The sequence below is a fragment of the Oncorhynchus nerka genome, linkage group LG4 (assembly GCF_034236695.1).
Source record: "Oncorhynchus nerka isolate Pitt River linkage group LG4, Oner_Uvic_2.0, whole genome shotgun sequence".
Classification (NCBI taxonomy): domain Eukaryota; kingdom Metazoa; phylum Chordata; class Actinopteri; order Salmoniformes; family Salmonidae; genus Oncorhynchus; species Oncorhynchus nerka.
In genome coordinates this window covers 60727581-60755543 of record NC_088399.1, presented here as the reverse complement: position 1 = coordinate 60755543, position 27963 = coordinate 60727581, and the positions used below count along the sequence as shown (strand labels likewise).

Below are 27963 nucleotides of genomic sequence, written 5' to 3'. Positions count from 1 at the left end.
CCCCCACACACACACACGCACACGCACACACCGTATTGGGTGTGTAAAATGAAATACTAGAATAGGCTGATGTGTGTTAGTCTGTGTGTGTGTGTGGATTCTGAGCCTAATTCCTCAGTTTAGTGGAGCGTTATGGCTGATCAATAGTGCTTGTGCTGTATGGCCTGTGGGAGTGCGAGAGTGCTTGGGCAGTGCTGGCCGTGCATATTCACGCCATTAACACTGAATAGAGCAGTACTCCACTGGGGCTGCCACTGATGGGCAATGACAGGGCCAATCTCCCACTAGAGTCCCAATGACGCTAGAGCGCTCTCTCTACCACTATGCTATCTCCCCTCTCTCTCGATCTGTCTCTCGCCCTCTTTCGCTATGCTATCGCTCTCTGCCCCTCTCTCTCTGGGTTTCTGTTAGCCTCTCTCACATCCTCTATTACTCACTCAAAACTCCCTGTAAAAACACACACAAATAATGCATAACTTCCTGGAACAGGTATTAAGCTCACACATTCACACACACACTCATACTGTATATTCTATCAGGAAAGTCCAAGGGACTCTTCTCATTAAAGCAGTAACACTTTATTCTCAGTGTCTCACTCTCTCTCGCCCAGTCTCTCTCGCCCATTTTCAAAAAGACACAAGATGGGCTGCGAAAGCTGATGGCAGACACCAGTCGCTCTCTCCGCTAGGACCGTCTGAACCACTGGCTGTGAGGATGAGCCAGAATCTCTAGTCCTGCGTCAGAGCACTCACAGCGCCCACTGCCTTAACACTGGCCCAAGGGTGTATGTATATGTTAGTTCGCCATGAACTGCCCACGTGCCACATCCTTAACACAGCAATTCACTACAGTCATCAATATTACAAATGCTGTCTTGTTGAATACAATGACTACCTGAGGACAGTGCAGTGCCTGACTCATCCTATTCATAAAATCAATTCACCCACTTCCCTTCACAATGTTGCCTGCCTCAAACATGATTACAGGTTGTCGATGAAATGTCTCCAACAGCCAGACAGAACTGGTTCAGGTCAAAAACAGAACATTTCTGCACGGTGATTACCACAAAAACAAAGTCCCCTGCCCCGCATTTGTTTCCACCCTCCATACATCCGTCACTCTTTTCTTCTATTGTTCCCTCACTCACTTTACATAACTCCTTCCTTCCTTCCATCCATCCATCCCTCCTTCCATCCATCCATCCCTCTTTTTTCTTACCTTCACAGCTGCTGTGACCCTCCTCGTAACCCGCTGAACAGCTGCACTTCCCGATGGGCACCAGCCACTCCCCCTCAGCGCTGCAGTGCATCCTGGGAGGGCTGTCCGTGTCAACCTCAGAGTTGTTGACGCAGGCTCCCCTGACTTCCACGAGTGTGGCGAACGCTGCCTCCGCAACCGTATCAGAAAACACAGCCAGGTTCTGCACCGTGGCCAGGCAGCGCTTGTAGTACACCCGCACCGCCACCAGGGCCACGCATGCCCCCACATCCTGGAACGCCAGGTGGAACCCTTTCCGGTTCAGGTGTCCGATCTCCCGCACCTCTGTGTTGAGCTTCATCTTCCTCTCGCCCAGGTCGCCCTGCGTGAAGCTCTCGTCGGCGGCGATGGTGTCGATCTTGGTGTAGCGTTCCTCGCGGGTCACCCGGCCCAGGTCTTTGTCCGACTCCACGTAGAGCAGGTTGAAGGTCTCCTTGCAGGTGCCTGCCACGCCCGGGATGCTGTTGCAGTCGCGTAGCGTGAACTGCAGCTCCACGAAGATCCGCTGGCCGCCGCGCCGCGCCACCCAGCCCGTCTGCAGCCAGTTGTTCTGCAGCGCCGGCTCCATCACGTTACACACCTGGTAGGTCCTGATGGGCTTGTACTTCTCATCCACGCCACTGATCTCCTCCCACTGGGGAGATGGTGAGGAAAGGGATAGAGGGATGAGAGAGGAAGAGAGATATTTAGAGAGGGTGAGAGTTAACCTTTTTGGGATAGGGGGCAGCATTTTCACTTTTGGATGGATAGCGTGCCCAGAGTGAACTGCCTCCTACTCTGTCCCAGATGCTAATTATTATTAGCATATTATTATTAGTATTGGATAGAAAACACTGAAGTTTCTGAAACTGCTTGAATGATGTCTGTGAGTATAACAGAACTCATATGGCAGGCGAAAACCTGAAAAGAATTCAACCAGGATGTGGGATATTTGAGGTTTGTAGTTTTTCAAAGCTTGGCCTACCGAATACACAGTGTCTATGGAGTCAAGTTGCACTTCCTACGGCTTCCACTAGATGTCAACCGTCTTTAGAAACTGGTTTGAGGATTCTACTATAAAGGAGGGGCTCATGAGACCTGTTTGAGTCAGTGGTCTGGCAGAGTGTCTCAGGCTCGTGACGCGCGCTCCCGACAGAGTTAGCTCTTGTTCCAGTGCTTTTCTTCAGACATAGGAATTCTCCGGTTGGAAGCTTATTGATGTTTTATGTTAAAAACATCCTAAAGATTGATTCCATACATTGTTTGACTTGTTTTCTACAACCTGTAATGGAACTTTTCGGGTTCATGTCTGGACGAAGTGCTCGCTCCTCATGAAGATGGCTTACTGGGCTGAACCCGCTAACAACAAGTGGCTATTTGGACATAAATTATGGACTTTATGGGACAAATCAGTCATTTATTGTCGAACTGGGAGTGCCTTCTGAGGAAGATCAAAGGTAAGTGAATATTTAGAGTGTTATTTCTAACTTCTGTTGACCCAAATGGCGGATATTTCTCTGGCTGGATTGGGCTCTGAGCGCCGTTCTCAGATTATGCTTTTTCCACATTTTTATTTTAAAAATCTGACACAGCGGGCGCATTAAGGAGAAGTCTATCTTTAACTCTGTGAATAACAGTTGTATCTTTTATTAATGTTTATTATGAGTATTTCTGCAAAATCACCGGATGTTTTGGAATCAAAACATTACTGCACGTAACACGCCAATGTAAACAGAGTTTTGGATGTAAATATGCACATTATCGAACAAAACATACACGTATTGTGTAACATGATGTCCTACGAGTGTCATCTGATTAAGATCAAAGGTTAATGATTCATTTGATTTATATTTCTGCTTTTTGTGACTCCTATCTTTTTTTGTTGTTGAATTTTTACCCCTTTTTTCTCCCCAATTTTGTGGTATCCAATTGTTGTAGTAGCCACTATCTTGTCTCATCGCTACAACTCCCTTACGGGCTCGGGAGAGACGAAGGTTGAAAGTCATGCGTCCTCCGATACACAACCCAACCAGCCGTACTGCTTCTTAACACAGCGCGCATCCAACCCGGAAGCCAGCCGCACCAATGTGTCGGAGGGTACACCGTGCACTTGGCAACCTTGGTTAGCGCTCACTGTGCCCGGCCCGCCACAGGAGTCGCTGGTGCGCGATGAGACAAGGACATCCCTACCGACCAAGCCCTCCCTAACCCGGACGACGCTAGGCCGATTGTGTGTCGCCCCACAGACCTCCCGGTCGCGGCCGGTTACGACAGAGCCTGGGCGCGAACCCAGGGACTCTGATGGCACAGCTGGCGCTGCAGTACAGCTGACTCCCATCTTTGGCTGGAAAATGGCTGTGTGTTTTTTTGACTTAGCTATGACCTAACATAATCATATGGTTGTGATTTTCGCTGTAATGGACACGATGGGTAGATTAACAAGATGTTTATCTTTCATTTGCTGTATTGGACTTGTTCATGTGTGAAAGTTATATATTTCTAAAAAATACTTTTGAATTTCACGCGCTGCCTTTTCAGCGGAATGTTGTCGTGAAAGGATAAAGTGGGATTGAGGAGACAGAATTTTTTTTAAAAATAAAATAAAAGACCGACGGAGAAATATATACAGTTGAAGTCAGAAGTTTACATACACTTATGTTGGAGTCATTAAAACTCGTTTTTCAACCAATCCACAAATGTCTTGTTAACAAACTATAGTGTTGGCAAGTCGGTTAGGACATCTACTTTGTGCACGATACAAGTATGTTTTCCAACAATTGTTTACAGACAGACTATTTCACTTAGAATTCACTGCATCACAATTCCAGTGGGTCAGAAGTTTACATACACTAAGTTGACTGTGCCTTTGGAAAATTCCAGGGGCGTCAGGGTAGCCTAGTGGTTAGAGCGTTGGACTAGTAACCGGAAGATTGCAAGTTCAAATCCCAGAGCTGACAAGGTACAAATCTGTTGTTCTGCCCTTAAACAGGCAGTTAACCCACTGTTCCTAGGCCATCATTGAAAATAAGATTTTGTTCTTAACTGACTTGCCTAGTTAAATAAAGGTAAAATTTAAAAAATTATGGCTTTAGAAGCTTCTGATAGGCTAATTGACATAATTGGAGGTGTACCTTTGGATGTATTTAAAGGCCTACCTTAAAACTCAGTGATTCTTTGCTTGACATCATGGGAAAATCAAAAGAAATCAGCCAAGACCTCATTAAAAAAAAATTGTAGCCCTACACAAGTCTGGTTCATCCTTGGGAGAAATTTCCAAATGCCTAAATGTGCCAAGTTCATCTGTACAAACAATAGTACGCAAGTATAAACACCATGGGACCACGCAGCCATCATACCGCTCAGGAAGGAGACGCGTTCTTTCTCCTAGAGATGAACGTACTTTGGTGTGAAAAGTGCAAATCAATCCCAGAACAACAGCAAAGGACCTTGTGAAGATACTGGAGGAAACCGGTACAAAAGTATCTATATCCACAGAAAAACGAGTCCTATAATCGACATAATCTTAAAGGCCGCTCAGCAAGGAAGAAGCCACTGCTCCAAAACCTCCATAAAAAAGCCAAACTACGGTTTGCAACTGCACATGGGACCAAGATCGTACATTTTGGAGAAATGTCATCTGGTCTGATGAAACAAATAGAACTGTTTGTACATAATGACCATAGTTATGTTTGGAGGAAAAAGGGGGAGGCTTGCAAGCCGAAGAACACCATCCCAACCGTGACGCACAGGGGTGGCAGCATCATGTTGTGGGGGTGCTTTGCTACAGGAGGGACTGGTGTACTTCACAAAATAGATGGCATCATGAGGTAGGAATATTATGTGGATATATTGAAAGAACATCTCAAGACATCAGTCAGGAAGTTAAAGCTTGGTGGCAAATGGGTCTTCCAAATGGACAATGACGCCAAGCATACTTCCAAAGTTGTGGCAAAATGGCTTAAGGACAAGAAAGTCAATGTATTAGAGTGGCCATCACAAAGCTCTGACCTCAATCCTATAGGACATTTGTGGGCAGAACTGAAAAAGCGTGTGTGAGCAAGGAGGCCTACAAACCTGACTCAGTTACACCAGCTCTGTCAGGAGGAACGGGACAAAATTCACCCAACTTATTGTGGGAATCTTGTGGAAGGCTACCCGAAATGTTTGACCCAAGTTAAACAATTTAAAGGCAATGCTACCAAATACTAATTGAGTGCATGTAAACTTCTGACCCACTCGGAATGTGATGAAATAAATAAAAGATGAAATAAATAATTCCTTCTACTATTATTCTGACATTTCACATTCTTAAAATAAAGTGGTGATCCTAACAGACATAAGACAGGGAATTTTTACTCTGATTAAATGTCAGGAATTGTGAAAAACTGAGTTTAAATGTATTTGGCTAAGATGTATGTAAACTTCAGTCTTCAACTGTGTATACATTGGGAAGTCCTACAGTTGACCCACAACAAATTGGGATTTGTTGTGGGTCAACTGTATGACATTATCATCCAGACAGAGGGTAAATATCATGTGTGGGTTTGTGCCTGCAGAGACTGGCACTAGGGTTCTGTACTCGTGAAGCAAGAGAAAGACTAAATGATCCTCCAGAGTGTGTGTTAATGTGCCTCCACTCTCCACAGACAAAACCACACATGATATTGAGGAGCAAATGAGCCCCCAGTGTGTGTGCGCGTGCCTCCCTCTCCCACAACAGAGAGACAAGACAACAGAGAGAAAGACAAACTACAGTGGCGGTGGCCTCCACAGAGACTATAGAGCTGTAAAGCAGCTCACAGCTGCCCACTGACACTATGGGGAGGGAAAATGCAAATGGCTGCCACGTCCAGAATTAACTGGGTAAATAAAGAACAGATTGCAGGATACGTGCCCACATGGCCGTCATCATTTTGGACTGCAGGTAAAACCGACTCACAGTGTGTGCTGAGTGAGCAACGCTGCAGCTCTGCTAAACGCCCTAGTGGGACTGCATTAGCTAGCCAAACAACTGAACATGTTGAAATATATTATCAAAAAATGCCCTTCTGTATTGTGTAATGTTTAATTGACATCACAAGAGTCAGGACATGTTCCTGGTTAGGTCACAGGGTCACAAACTCCTGTCTATGTATTCATTAAGGTTTTCATAGTAGGAGTGCTGATCTAGGATCCGTTTTGCCTTATAAATCACAAATTAATAAGAGGCGAGATGCTTTGGGAACATGCGCCTGTGCTGAAGGGCTATGCTCCTCACACCACTCTGCCTCCCACCATTTTGGGCACATTCACGGTTTCATCGGCACACACAAATACATAGCCTGTGTATCACACCGAGTTGTAGGAAATATAGGAACAGTTCAATTAGTTTCGGTATAGAAATATTATGTTAATGACCATTTTAAGGATGGATATGGAGATTGCCTTTTACATTGACAAACCAGCCAATTTGGTAATGGTATGGTCCTGGGTGCTGCTAAGTCTATGGTGACAGACTCAACATGATTCAGAATGTGTGTGTGTGTGTGTGTGTGTGTGTGTGCACGCTGACTTCAGTGGAACTGTATCCATCCATTGACTAAGTCTAGCTTCCACAAGTTGATTTATAGCAGCAACATTGGACTGGGGTAGTTTATCTAAGCCTTGGTCTTGTGGTTTGCTGACAGACAACGAGTTACGAAAGACTGCTGCACTGCAATGACTTGAAAACGTACGCTTCACATAGCAGTCTGGCTGAAGTATATGAATTGGACAAGTCCATTCATTTCCACTTCAAAATTTGAAGCCCCATCGATTCATAAAAGAGCATGATAAATCATTCACAGTCTTATAGTTCAGCGACAAAACGTATGAGTGGAAGATAAATGAGAGCCAGTGACTTCAAAAACCACTTCGTCTTCAGTGATTCTTAAAAACGTTCCTCCACCGAGTATTATTTATCTTCCAGTCACTCATAAGTTAGCGTGCGGTTTTTACAAGCCAAATCGATAGAGGGGACAATTTATGTGGCTGTGTGTGTGTGTGTGTGTCTCTGGCGGTGGGTGCAGTGACATCCTGTCCAGGATTAGGACATCGATTAGCGTGAAGTGACGAGCTCTCTGCTCTGTTTGGTTCAGGGAGGGGTGAGCGAGGGGAAGGAGGACAGGGGCAGAGAGGTGGGGACAGCTGTCCACTCACAGTCTGTTTGGGCAGAGTGCTCCCTGGAACTATGTCCACTGAGGTCAGGGGACCTGCTCTCAGGTCGAGCTAGAAGCAAGCTGGACTACTCCGTGGCACAAAGGGCGTGTCGATAAGAGCTAGGCCATATTGTGATAAATTGATGCGATAACGATAAACCCGAACGATAAGTTCAGAACATTAATGTGCACCACACTTGTCCTTTCAACTACTACTAGTTTGATGGCTGTAGCCATCCATTGTCCCATTAACAATTACCAATATTAGCAAACTTATTTCATGCTAAAACTTCACATTTCGATAGTATAGACTTCTTATCACAATGAAAGGTATCAGTAAAATGCCTGCGGTAAGTCAGTGTCGATCATTTCTGGTTTATCGTCCCAGCTGTAGTGTAGATGTACACTGAGACAGACACACACCTTTTCAGATATGCATGGTCACATGCATTCAAACATGCACGCGCGCAAACTCACAGAAACACACACGAACATGTACATTCAACAGGCTGGTACACTCACGCCATTGGAGGGGTGCGACGTCCAACCGAGCTCTGCCTGAGTTTCTTTTGAGTTCAGCAGGACCACTGAAAGAAAGAACAGAAAAGATAGAGGGAGAACAGCATTAGGTTAGTCGAAGTCAAACGTCGTTACATTTCGCCAGTCTGCCTCAAGCACCACTCGTCATCTCATGGTGTCAGTAAGCAGACACTCGCATCCAGAGCGACTTACAGATGCACCTCTACTCCGATAGCTAGGTGAGACAACCCCATTTCACAGTCAGAGTGAGCTAACAAGGTGAAACTCTGTTGATGTGCCCTTGAGCAAGGCACTTAACCCTCATTTTCTACAGAGGCGTCGTGCTACTATGGCTGACCCTGTAAAACACCACATTTCACTGCACCTGTCTGGTGTATGTGACAATAAAACATACATTTTTCCTCAATACAGCAAAGTCACTAGTCTTGATTACATGCATTACATCACCAGTATTAGGGCTGGGCGGTATACCCTAATATACAATATATGGGTATTGATGCACCAATCGGTTTGGGTTTTTACTTGACCTTCTAGAAGGGTATTTGAATGTTTGGCTTGTTAAACGTGATATGCCATGTGTAACGTCCATTTGTATAGTTTACGCTGCTACTTGAGTCATCCCTCTCTCCCTCCACCTCTCCATCCCTCCCTCCCTAGTCCCACCCCGTCACTCAAGAAGTGCATTTGTTGTTGCTCGACCAGACACCCAGCGTTCAGTCTGCATGGTCAATGTAGCACATGCAACAATGTTGATGACTACGATGCGGTTTCCACTTTGCTTATTATAGGGTCCCCTAGGAAACACTGACCAACACTTTGGTTCCTAGCCTGTAACAATAACTCCTCCCCGGAAATGTAATTTGTCGTCATGTCAAACACTGTATTCCAAGTGTAGAATTAGAACAATCTATATTGTTTGCCATGATTCCAACTGTACGCATGATTCCAACTAAAATCAGTTGCAATATATGTTAAACATAAGTTCTAGATTTGTTTGCCCATAACGTGCAGCCCTACATGACAGTGTGGAAATGATCTCAGATGAGTGCAGGAAATTGATACAAATTCATTTTTTTTTGGGGTGGGTGGGTTGATTATGCATTGAAATCCCTAGGGTCACGCACTACTCATAAAGCGAATGTAGAACTTTTTTATAAAGAGGTAATAGCCACTGTAGTTGAGATTTACTCTTGGACATAACTTTAGAACATAAACCTACATACTAGCCATTAGAGGAAAATGAGGTGATTACACACTTGAATATCTGCACTTAAAGTAATAACACCCCACATTATATTTGGGGATTTGCTTAATCTCAAAAGTGCCACCATCACATAATATTTCCAACTGATAAAACATATTTTCGTAAGTGCATTGATACCATCTGTTCAGGAATTAAGCTTGTAGGACAACATGTTTTTATCCTGGAACTTTAAAAACACAGCAGCTACTAGAAAACAAGCCAGGGCATTAAGGACACAAAAGGATATTTGAGAGGCTCGAGAGTCTTTCAGCACCATAGACAGCAAACAGCTAGAGCGGTGGTTCAGCACCCTAGAGTAGGGCCGCCCAACCCTCTTTCTGGAGATCTACTGTCCTGTAGGTTTTCAGTCCAACCCTAATTTAGCAGATCTGATTCAGCTAGTTAAGGTCTTGTTGAGCAGCTAATAAGTAGAATCAGGTGTGTTATATTAGGGTTGGACTCCAGGAAGAGGGTTGGGCAGCCCTGGCCTAGAGCAATTGCTGCAGCTTCGAGGCCTTGGACAGCACATTCTCAGCCATGACAACCTACATACAGCAGAACTGCTTTTCAGGACCTTGGACAGCTCTTCTACAGTAGCCATCTAACACAGGGGTGTCAAACATACGGCCCGCGGGCCGGAACCGGCCCCCAAGGAGGTTCGATCAGGCCCGCAGGATAATTTGAAAGTGGAAAAAATGCATAAAAGACATGGAATTAATATTTTTAATTCGCTGCAATTCATGGATTATCCGCTAAGGGGCGCACTCTTTCCATCAGAGTAGAAGACAAGCCGCATCACTGAGACAGACTGAAAACAGCAGACGGTATCAATGCGCCATCTGCTGCTTGTTACGACGTTGTTAATACCTTGGTCTCTACCTCTCCGCTACACCCTCATTAGCCAAAATGTCGTTATCCAAACGGAGAAAAGTAGATAAGGAGTGTAGAATTTTCAAAGAAAAATGGACCACGTCCTATTTATTTACAGAGATGCACGGAAAACCTTCGTGCTTGGTGTGTTTGCAACAAGTTTCGGTATTGAAGGAATATAATATTCGACGCCACTACGAGACTCATCACAGCGAAAAATATGACGGCTTGCAAGGACAACTGAGAAGAGATAAGATTAACGAATTGCTGGCGGGTCTGAGGAAACAGCAGTCAACTTTCATCCAGAGCCGAGAAGTCAGTGAAGCAGCGGTAAAAGCCAGCTACCTAATTGCTAGCGAAATAGCATTAGCATCGAAGCCGTATTCCGACGGTGACTTTGTTAAACGATGCATGATGAAGGCGGCTGAACTTGTATGTCCCGAGAAGCGACAAGCTTTTGCCAATATTAGCCTGACGAGGAATACTATAGCAGAGAGGATTTCGGAACTATCGGCAGATTTAGACAGTCAATTGAAACAGAGAGTCAAGTCATTTATTGCATTTTCCGTGGCAATTGACGAGAGCACTGACATCACAGACGTGGCCCAACTGGCCATATTTATTCGAGGAGTTGATGAGACATTGACTGTTACTGAAGAGTTTCTTGAGTTGGTGCCAATGATGGACACCACAACAGCCGAGGACATTTTCGGCTCTGTCGTTGCTGCATTGGACAGAGTTGGAGTGGACTGGTCCCGCGCTGTCAGCCTGGCTACAGACGGCGCGCCATCCATGGTCGGAAAGAAAGCAGGTGTCGCGACAAAGTTCAAAGACAAAGTACAAGCCCTTAATGGAGGAGATCGTTTCTGGACATTTCACTGTATTTTGCACCAGGAGGCATTGTGTTGCAAGTCGCTGAAAATGGACCACGTCATGGAGGTGGTTGTTCGCACTGTAAATTTCATCCGGTCCAGAGGTCTGAACCATCGTCAGTTTGACAAACTTCTCAGCGACAGCAACATTACCCACAGCCTGCCATACCACACTGAAGTGAGATGGTTAAGCCGAGGCGCTGTGCTGAGGCATTTCTTTGATCTACGAGAGGAAATCGGACAGTTCATGGAGAAAAAGGAAAACCGGTGTTGGAATTACAATCTCAGGAATGGCTACGGGACCTTGCATTCTTGGTTGATATTACTGAACACTTGAACAATCTGAACAAAATGTTGCAAGGCCGCAAAAAAGTTGTCACACAGTTTTCTGACAACATACATGCATTTAAGTTGAAGCTGACTTTGTGGGAGATGCAACTGGCAAATGGCAACCCTGCTCATTTCCCCTGTCTGAGAGATGTGTGTGTGACCAGACCTGATGCGGACATGAAACGGTACAAAGACAAAATTGCAGGACTACTGCGGGAGTTTGAGAAACGTTTTCAGGTATTTGGTGAACTTGAGACAGAATTTTCAGTTTTTCGCTCACCTTTCACAGTTAAAGCTTCTGATCTGCCGGTCGAAATTCAGCTAGAGATAATTGATTTGCAGTGTGATGCAGATTTGAAGGGCAAATTTGCCTCTGTAGGTCTGGACAGATTTTATCAGTATCTACTACCAGGGTACCCCAAATTAACAGCCCTGGCTGCTAAAATTTTGTGCATGTTTGGGACAACCTACCTTTGTGAACAAATTTTCTCAGTGATGAATATCAATAAAACAAAAATGCGTTCAAGGCTCACAAACAAGCACTTAAATGACATTCTGAAAGTGACAGCTAGTCAGGACATGACACCTGGTGTTGATGCACTTGTACAGGCCAAAAGATGCCAAGTTTCAGGAACAAATACAAGTCCAGACTAGACTAACACCTTTAAAATGCTGCCTTAGATACTGTTTGCATTGAAAGAATACAGCTCTGTGAAGATGAATCCTTACTGTGGTGATTTAAAAAATGTGCACTTTAATGTTAGTCAGCAGCTTCAAAACAAAAGTTGTGTGATGGAATTCTACTGTTCATACAACTCCATAAATTTTCAATTTCGTGGAGCAGTGTAGCAGAGTATGGTATAATTTTAATGGTCCGGCCCACTTGACATCTCCCTAGGCCGTATGTGGCCCACGATGCGAAATGAGTTTGACACCCCTGTTAGATTCTAACATTTAGGCAGCCTGACTACTGCAACTTCAGTTTTGGTCCGATTTTTCAGAACCTTGGACAGTGCATCTACAATATTAATAATGGATGACAGATAGCAACCTTGGTGCATCCAAGCCTTTTCACTGATACTTTAGAACATTGGACAGCAGCGCTTCCATAAAAACCCACTGATATTTAGCAACCTTTGATGGGGGCGCTTGCATAATGTGCCATGTCAGCACCTTGGACAGCGCTTAAAAAGTTTTAAAAGTACCACGCCATCCTTGGAGATCTCTTTTTTTCAAACTGGTATTGTTCTCCCCTTTTACACAACAGAGAGTCCTGGGCCTGGCTGTGCGTCACTGATAACACACAGCCTTCAAGAGCAGCATTAGAAAAGAGAAAGAGAGAGAGAGAGACAGAGAGAGAGACAGAGAGAGAGCCAGAGAGAGAGCCAGAGAGAGAGCCAGAGAGAGAGCCAGAGAGAGAGCCAGAGAGCAGAGAGAGAGCCAGAGAGCCAGAGAGAGAGACAGAGCGAGACAGAGAGCCAGAGAGCCAGAGAGCGTAAAGGGATCAGAATGACACTTGCCAGAGAGAATGAGAGAGAGAGAGAGACTAAATAAAGAGAGCAAAGGCATCTGAAAGCAGCAGTCAGTCAGTAGTGCGGACAGAAAGTCAGTGCTCTGATCATAATAACTAATAGGAATGATCACACCCTAGTTAGACATACTAATGGGCCTTTAGAGGAGGCGTGAGAGAGAGAGAGAGAGAGAACTACACATGCTTCTCTTTGTGGCTAATGACTGTGACCAATATCAACAGCTAAACACAGATTTCCAGGGGGTCATTTTATAAATAATTGCCTATCGTTTAGTTTAGGACAATGTGGATATTCGAGTCAAGCCATGATTCTTAATTTTGTGGTTTCGATTCAATGAGGCTGGCTAGTGTCCTTCAAAAGAGGATATGATGAAAGTGAACCAGTCAACAGAGACAGTTATGATAGGAGAACGCATTACACAACATCAGGTCACCTGTACAACGTCACTTGATCAGAGGATTTATGACATCGTATGAAACTCTTTGGAAACAGTGAAAAACACTGCTAATCTACCTTTGATGGCAATTTGACTAAGCAGCAAAGCAAGGACCATACGGTCGTTAGCCTAACTTTTTATTCTACACTGTCGATTTCAAAAGAGGGCAGTGACGCCTATGACTTTGACGGAAGTCCTTTGTTGAAGCCCCATATTTCTCAGAGTGAAGGGGAATTGTCCTCTCCTCTAGCAGCAGCAGTGACGAGCCAGGCAGCCCTGGCATCCAATAGAAGGGCATTTAGTGCTGAACACACAAATGAACTGGAGAGCCCTTGTTCCATCTAACTAGTAAGTGCCGCTCTCGCTCTCCTCATCCTGAAAGGCACTTGTGCCTCATTCTATCGTTTAAATTGAGTTATTCGGCTTTGCTGACACTGAATTCATATCCCTACGTTGCTAACTGGTGAAGACAAAGGGATGGAGGGAGGGAAGAGAGCAAAGACAGACAGCTGTATGGAGGGATTATACTAATATGCCATTGTTCAATGAATACTCTGAAGGCACATTTTATCCCACAATGGTTCCTATTGCATGCGGGGGCAGTACTGTTAGCATGGCAGTATGAGCGTGTGCAAAAGGGTGAACTTGTTTCTTTGTGTTGCAGTTTACTAAGCGATGTGTGTGTGTTGCTCGCCTTTCAACTACATTTGGATACAGACGTGAGAGCCAAAGACTGAAGAGTGTACGACAGCGTGTTTTATCTGAAAGGAGTGAGAGCAGCAGCAACGAAGCAGACTAAGCTGGTGCCAGTGCTCTTCTCCTTACACACACACGCACAAATAATAATTCCCCTCCCGAGTCACAGTGAAAGGGAGAATTATGAAATGAGCCCCATAAAGTTCAATAGAGAGGATTATCTACGTTGTTCCAGTGTCCGCCCTGCAACCCCGAGCAACTTATCAGGCTACAGTCACACCAACAGGTCTAGGGCTCAGCGAGAGAGGAGACTGGGATAGGCAGGCCACTGACCCAGGGGGAGATCTATTGTCCACACATTATCCCTCTAATAGGACAACACTAAGAGGGAGAGGGGAGATGGAGGGAAAGGGAGGAGGGCGGAGGGGGAGAGGAGGGCTGGAGAGGGAGAGGAGGGCCGGAGAGGGGAGAGAAAGGGAGGAGGGCGGGAGTGGGGAGAGAAAGGGAGGAGGGCGGGAGTGGGGAGAGAAGGGAGGAGGGCAGAGAGGGGAGAGAAAGGGAGAGAGGGGAGAGAAAGGGAGGAGGGCAGAAAGGGAGGAGGGCAGAGAGGGGAGAGAAAGGGAGGAGGGCAGAGAGGGGAGAGAAAGGGAGGAGGGCGGAGAGGGGAGAGAAAGGGAGGAGGGCTGAGAGGGAGAGAAAGCGAGGATGGAGAGAAAGCGGAGAGGGAGAGAGAGAAAGCGGAGAGGGAGAGAAAGGGAGGAGGGCGGAGAAAGGGAGGAACCCACCACCCCGTCAGAGAATAGAGAGAGAGTCGCAGCCTTACCTTTCCTGACAGCTCTGAATGCAGTCCTGGACCCGTATTCCCAAAGTGTCTCTGAGTAGGAGAGCTGATCAGCTCCCCCTGTCCATATAAATCACATTCATTATGATCCAAAAGGTGAGTAACTGATCCTGAATCAGCATGCCAACTCTGAGAAGTGTTAAGAATAGGACTGGGAAAAAATGCAGCAAATGTCTAAGCAGAAATAGTCTCTTTTCCCTTTTTGAAAGACAGATGCTTTTTTTCCCCTTTGGGAGAGGAATTCTTAAAAGGGAAGTAATTGAATGTCTGGAGGTGATTCAGTCAAGGAAGCGAGGAGGAGAGGGGTGCCAGGTTTAATTTCTGGGATAACCTCTAGGAGACAGCCTCCCAGGTATCTATGGATGGACTCCATTATAAACCAGAGCTGTGCCCCTGTGCCAGGGCGCCCAGAACGAATATGGGGTGGGGGGGGGGGGGCACACTAAGGTGGCAACTTGGGTAGAACACAGAGGCAGAAATAGACAGTCTAAATCATCCACAGTGCTGTTGGAGACGATGAGGAGTCCAGCATGGTCTCCAATGTTCTAAACTGAGTTTAAAATGTCCGTTACAGATTAAAATGGCCAATAGATGTACTTTCTTTAGTAGGAGAGAGATCCAGACAGAGATCTATCCAGTCTAGTGTAGTAATGGCCTGGCTTCAGAGGGAGGACAGGGAGTCCCAGAAGGGAGGGATGCCCCTGGCTCTGGCTAGGTGCTCTGAGGCACTGGATGTGCTAACATAACAGAGAGAGGAATGAAGAGAGAATGAAAGAGAGAGAGAGACAACAAGAGAGAATGAGAGAGAGGGAGAGAGGGAGAGAGAGAGAGAGAGAGAGAGAGAGAGAACAAGAGAGAGCGCAGAACTTTGAGTGCTACTGGGGTAATGGCTAGACATGGGAGAAAAAGTGCAGAGGCGAAGGTTAACCTATAAAATGTTGCATATTTGATGCATCGCATGCGTATGAAGAGAGATGCATTCTGACATGTCTGCAGTGCAGAGGGCACAAATGCATACAACCGTGGCATATTTCGGCCCACATGTTGAGGCGGTGCCCATAAGTACCCATGTGCAAACAAACCTCTCATCCAAAAAAAGTGTGTATGAAAACGAGTCGTCTCTCGTTGAATGACCACAAAGACCGGCGTCATAATACACACACACACACACGCAAAACGGTTAGGAACCGTTTCAGCTGGGAAACACGCGGACGCCTTCAGGCTCCCTTGTCGCAGTGCCAACCGGGAGACTTAACCTTTTTGTTCTGAGTGTCCCGTTTGTTGTTTGCAACAAGGCAGCAGCATAGCGTTGCGGTGGCGAGTGTTGGGGCAGCTTTTTCTGGATGAGAGGACCCGATAACCCTTTCAGATGACTGCTGCATTATTGAGGCTGTATCGCTGGTGTGGTGCCTTCCATTTCCATACAGGCCCAGCCGAGCAGAATGATGCATTATTTAACCGGACGGAGAGGCAGCATGTTCCGATGCTATTGGAGGAGGAGAGGAGAACGCAGGCTGCTAGCGTCTCAGAGAGAAAGAGTGTTTGTCTTTTAGGGTCGGTAGTGTGTGACACCCGTACTCTCTTAATCACTTTTTCCCCCTCATTTTCATGCTCACCTTTGTACCCTCGCTTACCCTCTCTGAGTCTCCCCTTCGCCCCCTACCCTCTCCTTTCCTTCTACCCCAGTTCTCTAGTCTTCCTCGCCCCCCTCTTGCTAACCCCCCTGCCCTCCCTCACTAACTTCCTCCCCCATTTTCCTCCCCTGTAACGTTCTCCTCTCCCTTATTAATGATGAGTCAAGAGTGCAGAGTGGTTACACAAGTGAAACCAGCTCCAAGCTTTGTGCTGACTTTGTTTTCCATCTCGTTCAATTTAAGAATCCACTTTAGATTAAATTAGACCGTCTCTACCTACTCCCTCCCCCCACCCACTCTTTCCCCCTCTGTTCACAGACAGCTGACTGAATAGCACCTGCAACCCTGCTCAAGTCAAGGTTCAGACAGACAGGACATAATTCCAATAAAAAGCTTTGTACAACTTTTTCCTGCTTATTCGGGTCAGCAGCAATTCTGCACCTGGGATACAATCCAACCACAATCCATTGGGATACAATCCACCCACCCAGCCTACATATTCAACTAATGCAAACGCTCATATTACTCACACACACACTTTTATTTCATTATTCTTTCAGAGAAGCCTTCACGGACAGTAGAAGCAGACTGCTGCTGCATGTGCTGCTATGATGTGCTGTACCAACAACACAACCAGCAGGTTGGTATGCCCTGCTCAAAAGGAAACAAAGGCACCAGCCAATACAGGGCTTCCCATTACCACCCATAGAGGGAGAGAGGGTTAGGATAGAGGGGGGAAATGATATGGAGAAAAGAGGTACAGGAAGAACAAAATGGGTGGATGTGAGGGAGGTGGGGAGAGGATGAGGTGGGGGGAGACCGAGGGAGTCCGAATGAACGAAATGAATACACCGAGGAGCAAAGGCAAACTATGTCCACAAATGGATTGAGACAAGCCGGACGGGCCCTGGACTTACATCAACATTAACTCTTCTTCTCCTCCTCCTCATCACAGGTCATGTCCTCGCCTGTCTACAGAGGGGGGGGGCATGATCGGATGCATTGATCTCCATTCCATTGATGAACGATGGCAAGGGGGACGAACGCCGATAGGAAGTGCGGAGGCGTGCGGCGAGGGAGTCATCAGTCAATACGCAGCACTGCGACCAGCCCGGGTCAATAGGTCTGACAGCCAATCAATCAATAGGAAACATAACTAGCCCCGGTGTAGAAAGACAGCTGGGCGAGTCGATAGGCTAGAAAAGCCATCAGTCTGCGTTAAAACAAGTCTGTGTAAAATGTAGTGAAGGACAATGACGGGAGCAGGGCTCTAAATACATAACACACACACACACACACACACACACACACACACACTGCTCGGCTCCAGAGACAGAACAAATCAGATGAGCTCAGCAGTGTAATGGGTAGAGGCAGAGGGTGAGTGTGTGCGTAGGCGCGTGTGGGTGTAGTCTCAGAACCCCTAAACACCCCGGGTGCTGTTGGCCAGATGGACGTATTCACCCCTCTGTCACAGGAGACTCCACTGATCAACTCCACTGTGGACTGACTCAACGAGATCAGAGAGTGAAGCCTCATCAGCACAAACGTTCCAGGAGAATAAAGACTAGGAGACAGTCCCTCCAGGACAGGACTGTATTCATTCCACAACGACAACATGGAAAAGGGAAATGTGTCCAAAGTCCAAGAAGAATCACCACAACACACCAACCGTAGATGTCACTCAAACAACTGCACGGAAAACACACACCAACCGTAGATGCCTACCACTCAAACAACTGCACGGAAAACACACCAACACACACAAGGGAGTCGAGGCAAAAAAATAAATCATTTGAGCGATTCAATTTCCGGTTGGGTTGGAACCTCAAACAGCACGTCAGTAATTAATGGAATCAAAGCGCTTGTCTAATGAGAGATAAGGCACTCTACCACCAACTGAGGACTCTATGCCTCCCTCCAGGCAAACAAGCCGACACACACACACACCAAACACGCACGCACACACATAATCCCCAGGGAGGCACCAAGTTTTCGCACCATTGACTGTCAACACCCACAAATCCTGGTTGTGCGGATAGTCTCATTTCATTTCTCCGTCAATTGTTCATTTGCTTATCTGGGGCCAGATAATGGAACGATATTCATTTCGGTAATATTGCTCAAAATAGCTAATTTCTCCTACTTATGCAAAGGTCTCAACATGTATGCCTGCATTACTAAGTGTCTGCTAAGTTGCAGAAATATTCGATTCTCAGGTACTTTTGTACAACTTTTTAAGCCAGTAGTTCTGAAATAGCGCTCACGAGCCAAAAGTACCCCCCCTGAAAAAGTCTTAATACGGCACAAAATGTGCAGATCCGTGCAGCAGGTTATTGCTCCCTCTCTCACGCAGCGGTGTGTGTGTGTGTGTGATCCACTCATTCTGCTCATAGATTACACATGTAGCCACACGCCGACACACGTCCAGCCCCCAAAGCGGGAGGTTTCAAGAAAAGACTTTGTATTCGCCAAAGTTCTGGAGCAGGCTGGTTCAAGAGAAGGCTCCAACAGAGGTTCCAGTAGCTCCGTTGGTTGGAGTGTAGTGCTGGTAATGCCAAGGTTGTGGGCTTTATTCCCACACAGGCCACAAATACTATACTGACTAGCCTCCGTACTCATAGTAAGAGGCTTCAGATCAAATTAACTGCCAAATGACCACAATAACACCTTCCACGGAGTCAGCGGCACACGAAGTCACTCTCACACACTCCTACTTGCCACTTGTGAAATGCCTGCGCACCCTAGAGACACACATTAACACAACGGCTCCGATGACAGCGACGAGTAGTTTCCTCAGAGTCCACCACATTCATGTACAAAACTGTCATAGCTACTCCAGATGGCCTGGATAATTATAGTCATGTCGACATGCTTGTTTTCTGATCACTTATACAGTAGATTTCCATACGAGGAACGGAACGGCGGCATGAAATATCATTGCTGCCATTCTGTTCGACATTTACGAGCCTAGTCAACAGACAGTCACATTTTGTATCATGTTTTTGGCTATGCCTAGGGAGTCATTTCCCACCCCCACATTGGGGTATATTTCTATAGAACTGTACCTGTTGTTATATTCCTATAAGACAAACAGAATGGCCCTAGTATTTTACCTTCTTATGGCTCCCATGTGTTCTTTACCACATCACCTCTCCACTATATGTAAATCAACTTCCTCTATAGGTCACAGGTCAGTCCCAACAGCATGATAATTTCAAGGGCACTGGTTGACTTCCTGGCCCCGTAGGGGGTTAAGGGTCAGGTGTGGCTGCCCTCCAATGCCCTCCTGACAACTCCTATTGACCCGTCGTTATCCAGGGGTCAGAGGTCAAGCACCGCCGAGGGGCTCTACCGTTGATGCCAGGGTTTGTGTTGACCAAAATCGACAAACATAGGAAGCAAATGAGAACACCTGAAAGGGATGTAGGAGCTTTAGTAATGCATCTCACTGGTAATGCCTCATGCATATAACGCAGCTCGTTGATTAACATATGCACCAGCTTGTTTTCAGCATAGCAGAGAACGCCATGGTCCTCTGCCTAAAGGCTCTTACGCGAATCTCCATCCCTGAGCCAAATAGAGTGAATGGGTCATTTGAGTACGCCTCTATTGTAGGTACCTATTACAGTATACATGGATATGAGAGAGTGACTAAGACCAGGCCAGGCCTGCTAGGTGGCTGTGTGTGTGTGTGTGTGTGTGTCTGGCATCAGACACATTGCCAGTCAATGGCGCATTCAAAATGTCAACCATGTCATTTAGAGCCAATTACCAGGGGAGAGAGAGAGAGAGAGAGAGAGAGACCACAATGAGGAGGGATGAGTCGACATTCTATTTCTAGGCTTTAATACAGCCCTCCGATGTTGTGGTCTGAACGAGGAGGGAGGGGCTCTTGTGCAATCACAGCAGGCTAAAACCTGGCTCCTTTTCAGATCTTTCTATCAGATGCAGACGAATAGAGCTGGGAATGAACGTTGTAGATTCTAAAAAAGGCCTGACCCAAAGTCCTGTGGCTTAGTCAGTAGAGCATGGCACTTACAAAGCCAAGGGTTCTGGGTTTGTTTCCAGCTGGGGCCACCCATACAAAGAAATGGAGCCAATTTGATGGGACGGAGCATAAAATGTGAACACGTATGCGCGAAAGAAGTGTAAAAGCAATGCAGCCTATGCATCAGCCAACGTCACGACCGATTTGTCACATCGAAACAAATCCATTTCATGCAGAGCGGTTTTCGCCTCAACCTACATATGGATATCTACTGTGATGGTACAATAGATATTGATACCGTAGAAGGTAAACTCAATGGATTGGGAGGCGGCTTCACTCTAACCCAGGCATACATGACAAGTTGGTTTGCTCTGAAGGCCCTGCATCTGCCAGAATGATCTTATGGTCATGTATATCTGCTGGGTATATCAGAGAGAATGGAGGGAAGGTCAGTGACTACGGCGGCATCAGAGCTCATTCTGTGGCAATATGGCATCACTAAAGAAATATGTGCATATTCAATTCCCCTGGCAGCCACGAAAAAGATCGAGAGATAAGGGGGGTGAGAAGGAAAGAGAGAGGGAGAGAGCAAGCGAGAAAGCGAGAAAGAGAGGGGGCTGGAGAGAGAGACCAGGAGAGAAAGAGAGGGGGCTGGAGAGAGGGACCAGGAGTGAAAGAGAGGGCGCATCTCCACATACTGTCGAAACAGGCAGATTGGAATGCAAGGCTTGCCTCAGAGCGCCTCTATAAACACAGAAGAGGGAAAAACAGGAGGCAATTTCAGACGACACCAAACACACGCATGATTGAGAGAGAATTAAAATGCAAATGCAACACTTCAATTTTTTCCCACAGATTTCAGCCTGCAGATAACGGTACCGGTTTCCTTGTTGTTGTAAAGTGGAGAAGTGTATGTGTGTGTGCACGTGAGGGTGTGTGCTTGCAGGGTTGACATGAAGCAAAGCAAGCAAGAATGCGACGGGGGTTGCTGTAGATAGATGAGAGTACAGTAGACTTCTAGGCTGGATTCCAATCCAAACCTCCCCTGGCTGCTACAACTTCCTCCCAGATCTGCAAGATCAGGATACTTCAAGTTAGAAGGCAATATTTGAGGGCCGTGGGAGAAGTACTGGAACCCAGCCTGAACTTTAACTAAGCACTTCGTCTCAGCTTGTGTTGGAAACGGCCCGGTTGGCTTATTGTGCTGAAGCGTTTCCTGCGGAGGGTGTAGGGTTTTGTGGTGGGGCGTGTTGACAAGAGGAATCATGTTCTGTGTTCAGCCCAGCGGAGGACACGTTTCAGAGCGCACGGGGCACTCTTCTGCGGCTGAGTGAGAGAGAGAGCGAGAGACTATTCATTCAGAGCGCAGGGCTCTGACCAACGAGGAGAGGTGGATACACATGGACTTGTTAACATATTCACTATCAACTTTTAGCCACTGTCGTTATGCTGTTTTAATGTTTTTTATTTAAACTTTTGGACATTTTTCCTTCTCCCTGGCAGTTGTAGTGTAACAATGGCAGGTAGCCTAGTGGTAAGAACGTTGGGCCAGTAACCGAAAGGTTGCTAGATCGAATCCCCGAGCTGACAAGGTAAAAAATGGTAATGAATGGATGTGGATGGTACTGGTCCTGTGACTCAGTCTCAGAGTGCTGGTGTGTGTTGTGGTCCTCCTCTGCAGGCCCATGAAGCCACACTAAACACTGCTCATTCACACACAAACACGGCTGCATTAGCAACACAGGCTGCTGGATCAGAAAACCTGGGGCTACTGAACGTCTTCAACTCTGGAGCATTTACCACAGAGTGGGGATACAAACATATCGTTATGTGTTCAGTAGCCCCAGGTTTTCTGAGGTTAGTTTCTCTGAAACACACAGATATGCACACACTCTCCCTCTCCCTCCCTCGCTCTCAATTCAATTCGCTTTATTGGCATGACATAACAATGTACATATTGCCAAAGCTTATTTTGGATATTTACAATATAAAAAAATGAATTAAAATGAGTATCAAAATTGTCAATGGGACAACAGTAACCAAGGGTCAAAATAACCATACATTCAACAATAACAATAAGCATACAGTAGAGGACATGTGCAGGTTGATTGGTCTGTCAGACACTGTCCCTCAACTTATGGCAGGCAGTAATGTAGTGCGCTGCCAACCCACAGCTCTCTGCGTCCTCTACCAACAGGACGGGTAGCCTTCTCTCATCAGAGAGGTCTTTGAAACCTTGAATAAGAGTTTCAAATTTGGGAAAACAACACTAATTGTTTTATATTTTTGACATTTTGTCAGGAAATGCAGCTCCGTCTCAGGTTCTGCTGTTGTGCAGTGGTTGCACAGCCTTTCCTCTACAGGGAGCCAGGTTTTTCCTGTGTCTACCCTTATATTTAGCCATGGCGTACTGTCGATTTAGGGCCAGATAGGACTGCATTTTGCTTTGTGCTTGTGTTTCCCAATAAGCAATATAGTTTTGTTTTGTAAATTTGGTTTATCCTGATTGATTGGATGTTCTGGTCCTGAGGCTTCAGTGGGTTAGTAGAACAGGTTTGTGAACTCAGCCCCAGGACCAGCTGGATGAGGAGACTCTTTTCTTTGCTCAGCTCTTGGCATTGCAGGGCTTGGTAATGATATGAGATGTTAGATGTTTCCAAAACTGAATTGTTCTTTTTTGAGTTTTTATTATTACATTTACATTTAAGTCATTTAGCAGACGCTCTTATCCAGAGCGACTTACAAATTGGTAGTGGATATTGGCCTAATATCTGGATCTTCTCTGGAAAATCATTATTTTTGTATTTTTGGGGTTTACTGCCAGGGCCCAAGTCTGGCAGTACTGCTCTAGCAGGTCCAGGCTCTGCTGTAGGCCAAGTGCTGTGGTTGACAGCAGGCATAGGTCATCTACGAAGAGTAGGCATTTAACTTCTGAATTGTGGAGACTAACACCAGGGGCTGAGGAATTTTCTAGAATAGTGGCCAATTCGTTGATGTAAATATTGAAGAGTGCAAGGCTCAGATTGCAACGCTGGTTAAAATAATTCTGTTCTTTTCTTACCAATTGTAATGCCAGTATACATTGATTTAATTATGTCATATGTTTTACCCCCTACACCACTTTCAATATGATCAGTTGTGCGACGTTTTGGTATAAATCCAATTTGGCTTTTACTCAAGACATTGTGCTTATTACATTTATAATACTACAGAAAACCTTCCCCAGGTTACTGTTCACACAAATGCCTAATTGTTAGGGTCAAATTTGTCGCCATTATTAAAGATTGGTGTTATGAGTCCTTGATTCCAGATGTCAGGGAAATAACCTACACTCAGGATCAGATTAAAGTTTTTAATATTGCCAATTTAAATAATTTAGGATGCCATCAGGTCCGCATGCCTTTTCACATTTGAGAGCCTGAAGTTTCTTATAGAGCTAATGATCAGTAATTGGGGAGTCCAATGGATTTTGATTGTCCTTTATAGCTTGTTCTAATCCATTAAACTTCATGAATTTGCCGTTGTTCTGCGTTTGTGTCAATTTGAGCGGTGTTGTAGAGTGTTTTAAAATGGGTCGTCCATATGTCACCATTTTGTATCGCTAATTCCTATTGTTTAGGTTTTTAGATTTTTTATTTTCCAATTTTGCCAGAAGTTGTGTGTGTTTATGGACTCCTCAATTAGTGTCAGCTGCTTGCTGTTGTACTGTGTTTTTTTGGTTCTGAGTGTTATGTTTATATAGTTTTAAAGTCTCACAGTAATGAAGGCGTAATTCACCATTATTTGAGTCTCTGTGCTTTTGGTTGGATAGTGTTCTAAGTTCATTCCTTAAAAGTTTACAATCTGCATCAAACCAGTTGTCATCTGCGGCCTTTGGTTTTTTATCAATTTCAATTGTGCTTCTTTTGCCGTTTGCCTGAAGATATAGTTGATGTTTTGTGTCTCTCTCCACTCTGATGCCTGCCAACCTGGCAGAATGTCAATGGCTCCTCTCAGAGTGTGTTGTCTGTCATTGTGTATGGGGTGGAGGAGTGGGCTTTGTTAATGTTGAATTACCACTCCACTGCCTTTGTGGCGGGCTAATGGGCTGTGGCTCTGAAGGTCAACTCAAGGAGACTCCAACTTGAGACAAAATAACTCCAACGGGAAGAAAATAATTCACTAGGGAGAAGAGGTCTGCGTGGGTGTTAAAGGGATACTTTGGGATTTTGGCAATGAAGCCCTTTATAAAACATCCCAGTCAGATGATCTCGTGGATACCATTTTTATGTCTTTGAAGGAAGTTGCTAACTAGCGTTAGCACAATGACTAGAAGGCTATGGTAACCGCTAGCATGAACCATGAGTTCATCCAACTAGGGGAAGTTGATAAAGGGCCTTATTGACAAAAATCTCAAAGTATCCCTTTAAAAGACAGACAGAGAGGGCGAGTATGCCAGACACACAGACAGACAGGTGGGGGACGAGAGATTCAGAGACGGAGAGAACTCAGAGGAAGTGTGCCTGTAGAACTACTGTGTGTTGTCATGTCTTTGCACAATTGCGCATGCGCATTTTGTGTACAGGGAGAGTGTGGGTGTGCAAGTCCTCTCCCATCCTGGCTGTGATGGTCATGGCAGTAGTATTGGTGACTGAAGGGAGGGGAGGAGAGGAGCTGGCACTTCCTGCGTTGGCCCCATCTGCCCAGGAGAGACGAACAGCCACCTCACCCTCTGACCATCTGACCACACATTACATCCCTACCCCTCAGTGCACCACACACACGATCTACAGTAGCTCCACAGAATATCGAATGCAAACACAAGTGCAACCACACACTCAGACACACCTAGACTTACTGAATATGCCACCACCATCTCCTACAAGAGCCCTCACTAACATCATAAATAGCCATAATAATATCTATAATTTGGCAGACACTTCTGTCCAAAGCCACTTCCAAATCATGGGTGCATCCATTTTTTTGTCCTGGGAATCGAACTCACAATCCTGCCGTTGCAAGACCAATTTTTCCACGTGAGACTGGCCAAAAACACACACCACACCACACACACGGTAAGACAACACAATACACGCAGGGAGAGTCAATAACTAGAGACATTTTTAATTTCACCTTTATTTAACCAGGTAGGCAAGTTGAGAACAAGTTCTCATTTACAATTGCGACCTGGCCAAGATAAAGCAAAGCAGTTCGACAGATACAACAACACAGAGTTACACATGGAGTAAAACAAACATACAGTCAATAATACAGTATAAACAAGTCTATACACGATGTGAGCAAATGGGAGGTAGGGAGGTAAAGGCAAAAAAGGCCATGGTGGCAAAGTAAATACAATATAGCAAGTAAAACACTGGAATGGTAGTTTTGCAATGGGAGAATGTGCAAAGTAGAAATAAAAATATTGGGGTGCAAAATAAATTAATGAATTAAATACAGTTGGGAAAGAGGTAGTTGTTTGGGCTAAATTATAGGTGGGCTATGTACAGGTGCAGTAATCTGTGAGCTGCTCTGACAGTTGGTGCTTAAAGCTAGTGAGGGAGATAAGCGTTTCCAGTTTCAGAGATTTTTGTAGTTCGTTCCAGTCATTGGCAGCAGAGAACTGGAAGGAGAGGCGGCCAAAGAAAGAATTGGTTTTGGGGGTGACTAGAGAGATATACCTGCTGGAGCGTGTGCTACAAGCTTGCCTGGAGGGTTGTTAACACAGTGTCCAAAGAAGGGCCAGAAGTATACAGAATGGTGTCGTCTGCGTAGAGGTGGATCAGAGACTCACCAGCAGCAAGAGCGACCTCATTGATGTATACAGAGAAGAGTCGGTCCAAGAATTGAACCCTGTGGCACCCCCATAGAGACTGCCAGAGGTCCAGACAGCAGACCCTCCGATTTGACACACTGAACTCTCAGAGAAGTAGTTGGTGAACCAGGCGAGGCAATCATTTGAGAAACCAAGGCTGTCGAGTCTGCCGATGAGGATGTGGTGATTGACAGAGTCGAAAGCCGTGGCCAGATCAATGAATACGGCTGCACAGTAATGTCTCTTATCGATGGCGGTTAAGATATCGTTTAGGACCTTGAGCGTGGCTGAGGTGCACCCATGACCAGCTCTGAAACCAGATTGCATAGCAGAGAAGGTATGGTGAGAATCGAAATGGTCGGTAATCTGTTTGTTGACTTGGCTTTCGAAGACCTTAGAAAGGCATGGTAGGATAGATATAGGTCTGACATGCCTTGCTCTTGCTGCTCCAGCGGCGGACTAATTCTCCCCTCATGCAACTTTGGCATCTAATAACCATGGCTACAGTGCTGTGTTTCTGCTTAAGGCTAGAGGGAGGCTGGTGGACAGTCATATGAAGAGAATTAGGGAGGACATAACATTTAAATATTTGACATTTAAAACATATATTTCTTACTTTCAATGTTAGATTACCACAAGAAGTCTTTGTGTGTGTGTGTGTGTGTGTGTGAGAGCGAGCGTGTGTGTGTGTGTGTGAGAGCGAGCGAGCGAGCGTGTGTGTGTGTGTGTGAGAGCGAGCGAGCGTGTGTGTGTGTGAGAGCGAGCGTGTGTGTGAGTGAGAGCGAGCGTGTGTGTGAGTGAGAGCGAGCGTGTGTGTGAGAGCGAGCGAGCGAGCGTGTGTGTGTGTGAGAGCGAGCGTGTGTGTGAGTGAGAGCGAGCGCGTGTGTGAGAGCGAGCGAGCGAGCGTGTGTGAGAGCGAGCGAGCGAGCGTGTGTGAGAGCGAGCGAGCGTGTGTGTGTGAGAGCGAGCGAGCGTGCGTGTGTGTGTGTGAGAGCGAGCGAGCGTGCGTGTGTGTGTGTGAGAGCGAGCGAGCGTGCGTGTGTGTGTGTGTGTGAGAGCGAGCGTGCGTGTGTGTGTGTGTGAGAGCGCGTGCGTGTGTGTGTGTGAGAGCGAGCGTGCGTGTGTGAGAGCGAGCGTGTGTGTGTGTGTGAGCGAGCGAGCGTGTGTGTGTGAGAGCGAGCGTGTGTGTGTGTGAGAGCGAGCGTGCGTGTGTGTGAGAGCGAGCGTGCGTGTGTGTGTGAGAGCGAGCGTGCGTGTGTGTGAGAGCGAGCGTGTGTGTGTGTGAGAGCGAGCGTGTGTGTGTGTGAGAGCGAGCGAGCGTGCGTGTGTGTGAGAGCGAGCGAGCGTGCGTGTGTGTGTGAGAGCGAGCGAGCGTGTGTGTGTGTGAGAGCGAGCGAGCGTGTGTGTGTGTGAGAGCGAGCGAGCGTGTGTGTGTGTGAGAGAGAGCGAGCGAGCGAGTGTGTGTGAGAGAGCGAGCGAGCGTGTGTGTGTGAGAGAGCGAGCGAGCGTGTGTGAGAGCGAGCGAGCGTGTGAGAGCGAGCGAGCGTGTGAGAGCGAGCGTGCGTGCGTGTGAGAGCGAGCGAGCGTGTGTGTGAGAGCGAGCGTGTGTGTGAGAGCGAGCGTGTGTGTGAGAGCGAGCGTGTGTGTGAGAGCGAGCGTGTGTGAGAGTGCGTGCGTGTGAGAGCGAGCGAGCGTGCGTGTGAGAGCGTGCGAGCGCGAGCGTGTGAGTGTGAGCGTGTGTGTGTGCGAGAGCGAGCGTGTGTGTGTGTGAG

At 46.3% G+C, this 27963-nt stretch overlaps 1 protein-coding gene across 1 annotated transcript in view; it reads right to left on the bottom strand.

The window, feature by feature from the left end:
- The window catches only part of LOC115128306 (ephrin type-A receptor 7-like), a 213325-nt gene that overhangs the window by 163663 nt on the left and 21699 nt on the right, over positions 1-27963 (bottom strand). Inside the window, exons 2-3 of the mRNA XM_029658034.2 lie at positions 7935-7999; positions 1219-1891 (exon numbers count right to left, since the gene is read on the bottom strand). Coding sequence (XP_029513894.1) covers positions 1219-1891; positions 7935-7999 — 738 coding nt within the window. The remainder of the gene's footprint in view (positions 1-1218; positions 1892-7934; positions 8000-27963) is intronic.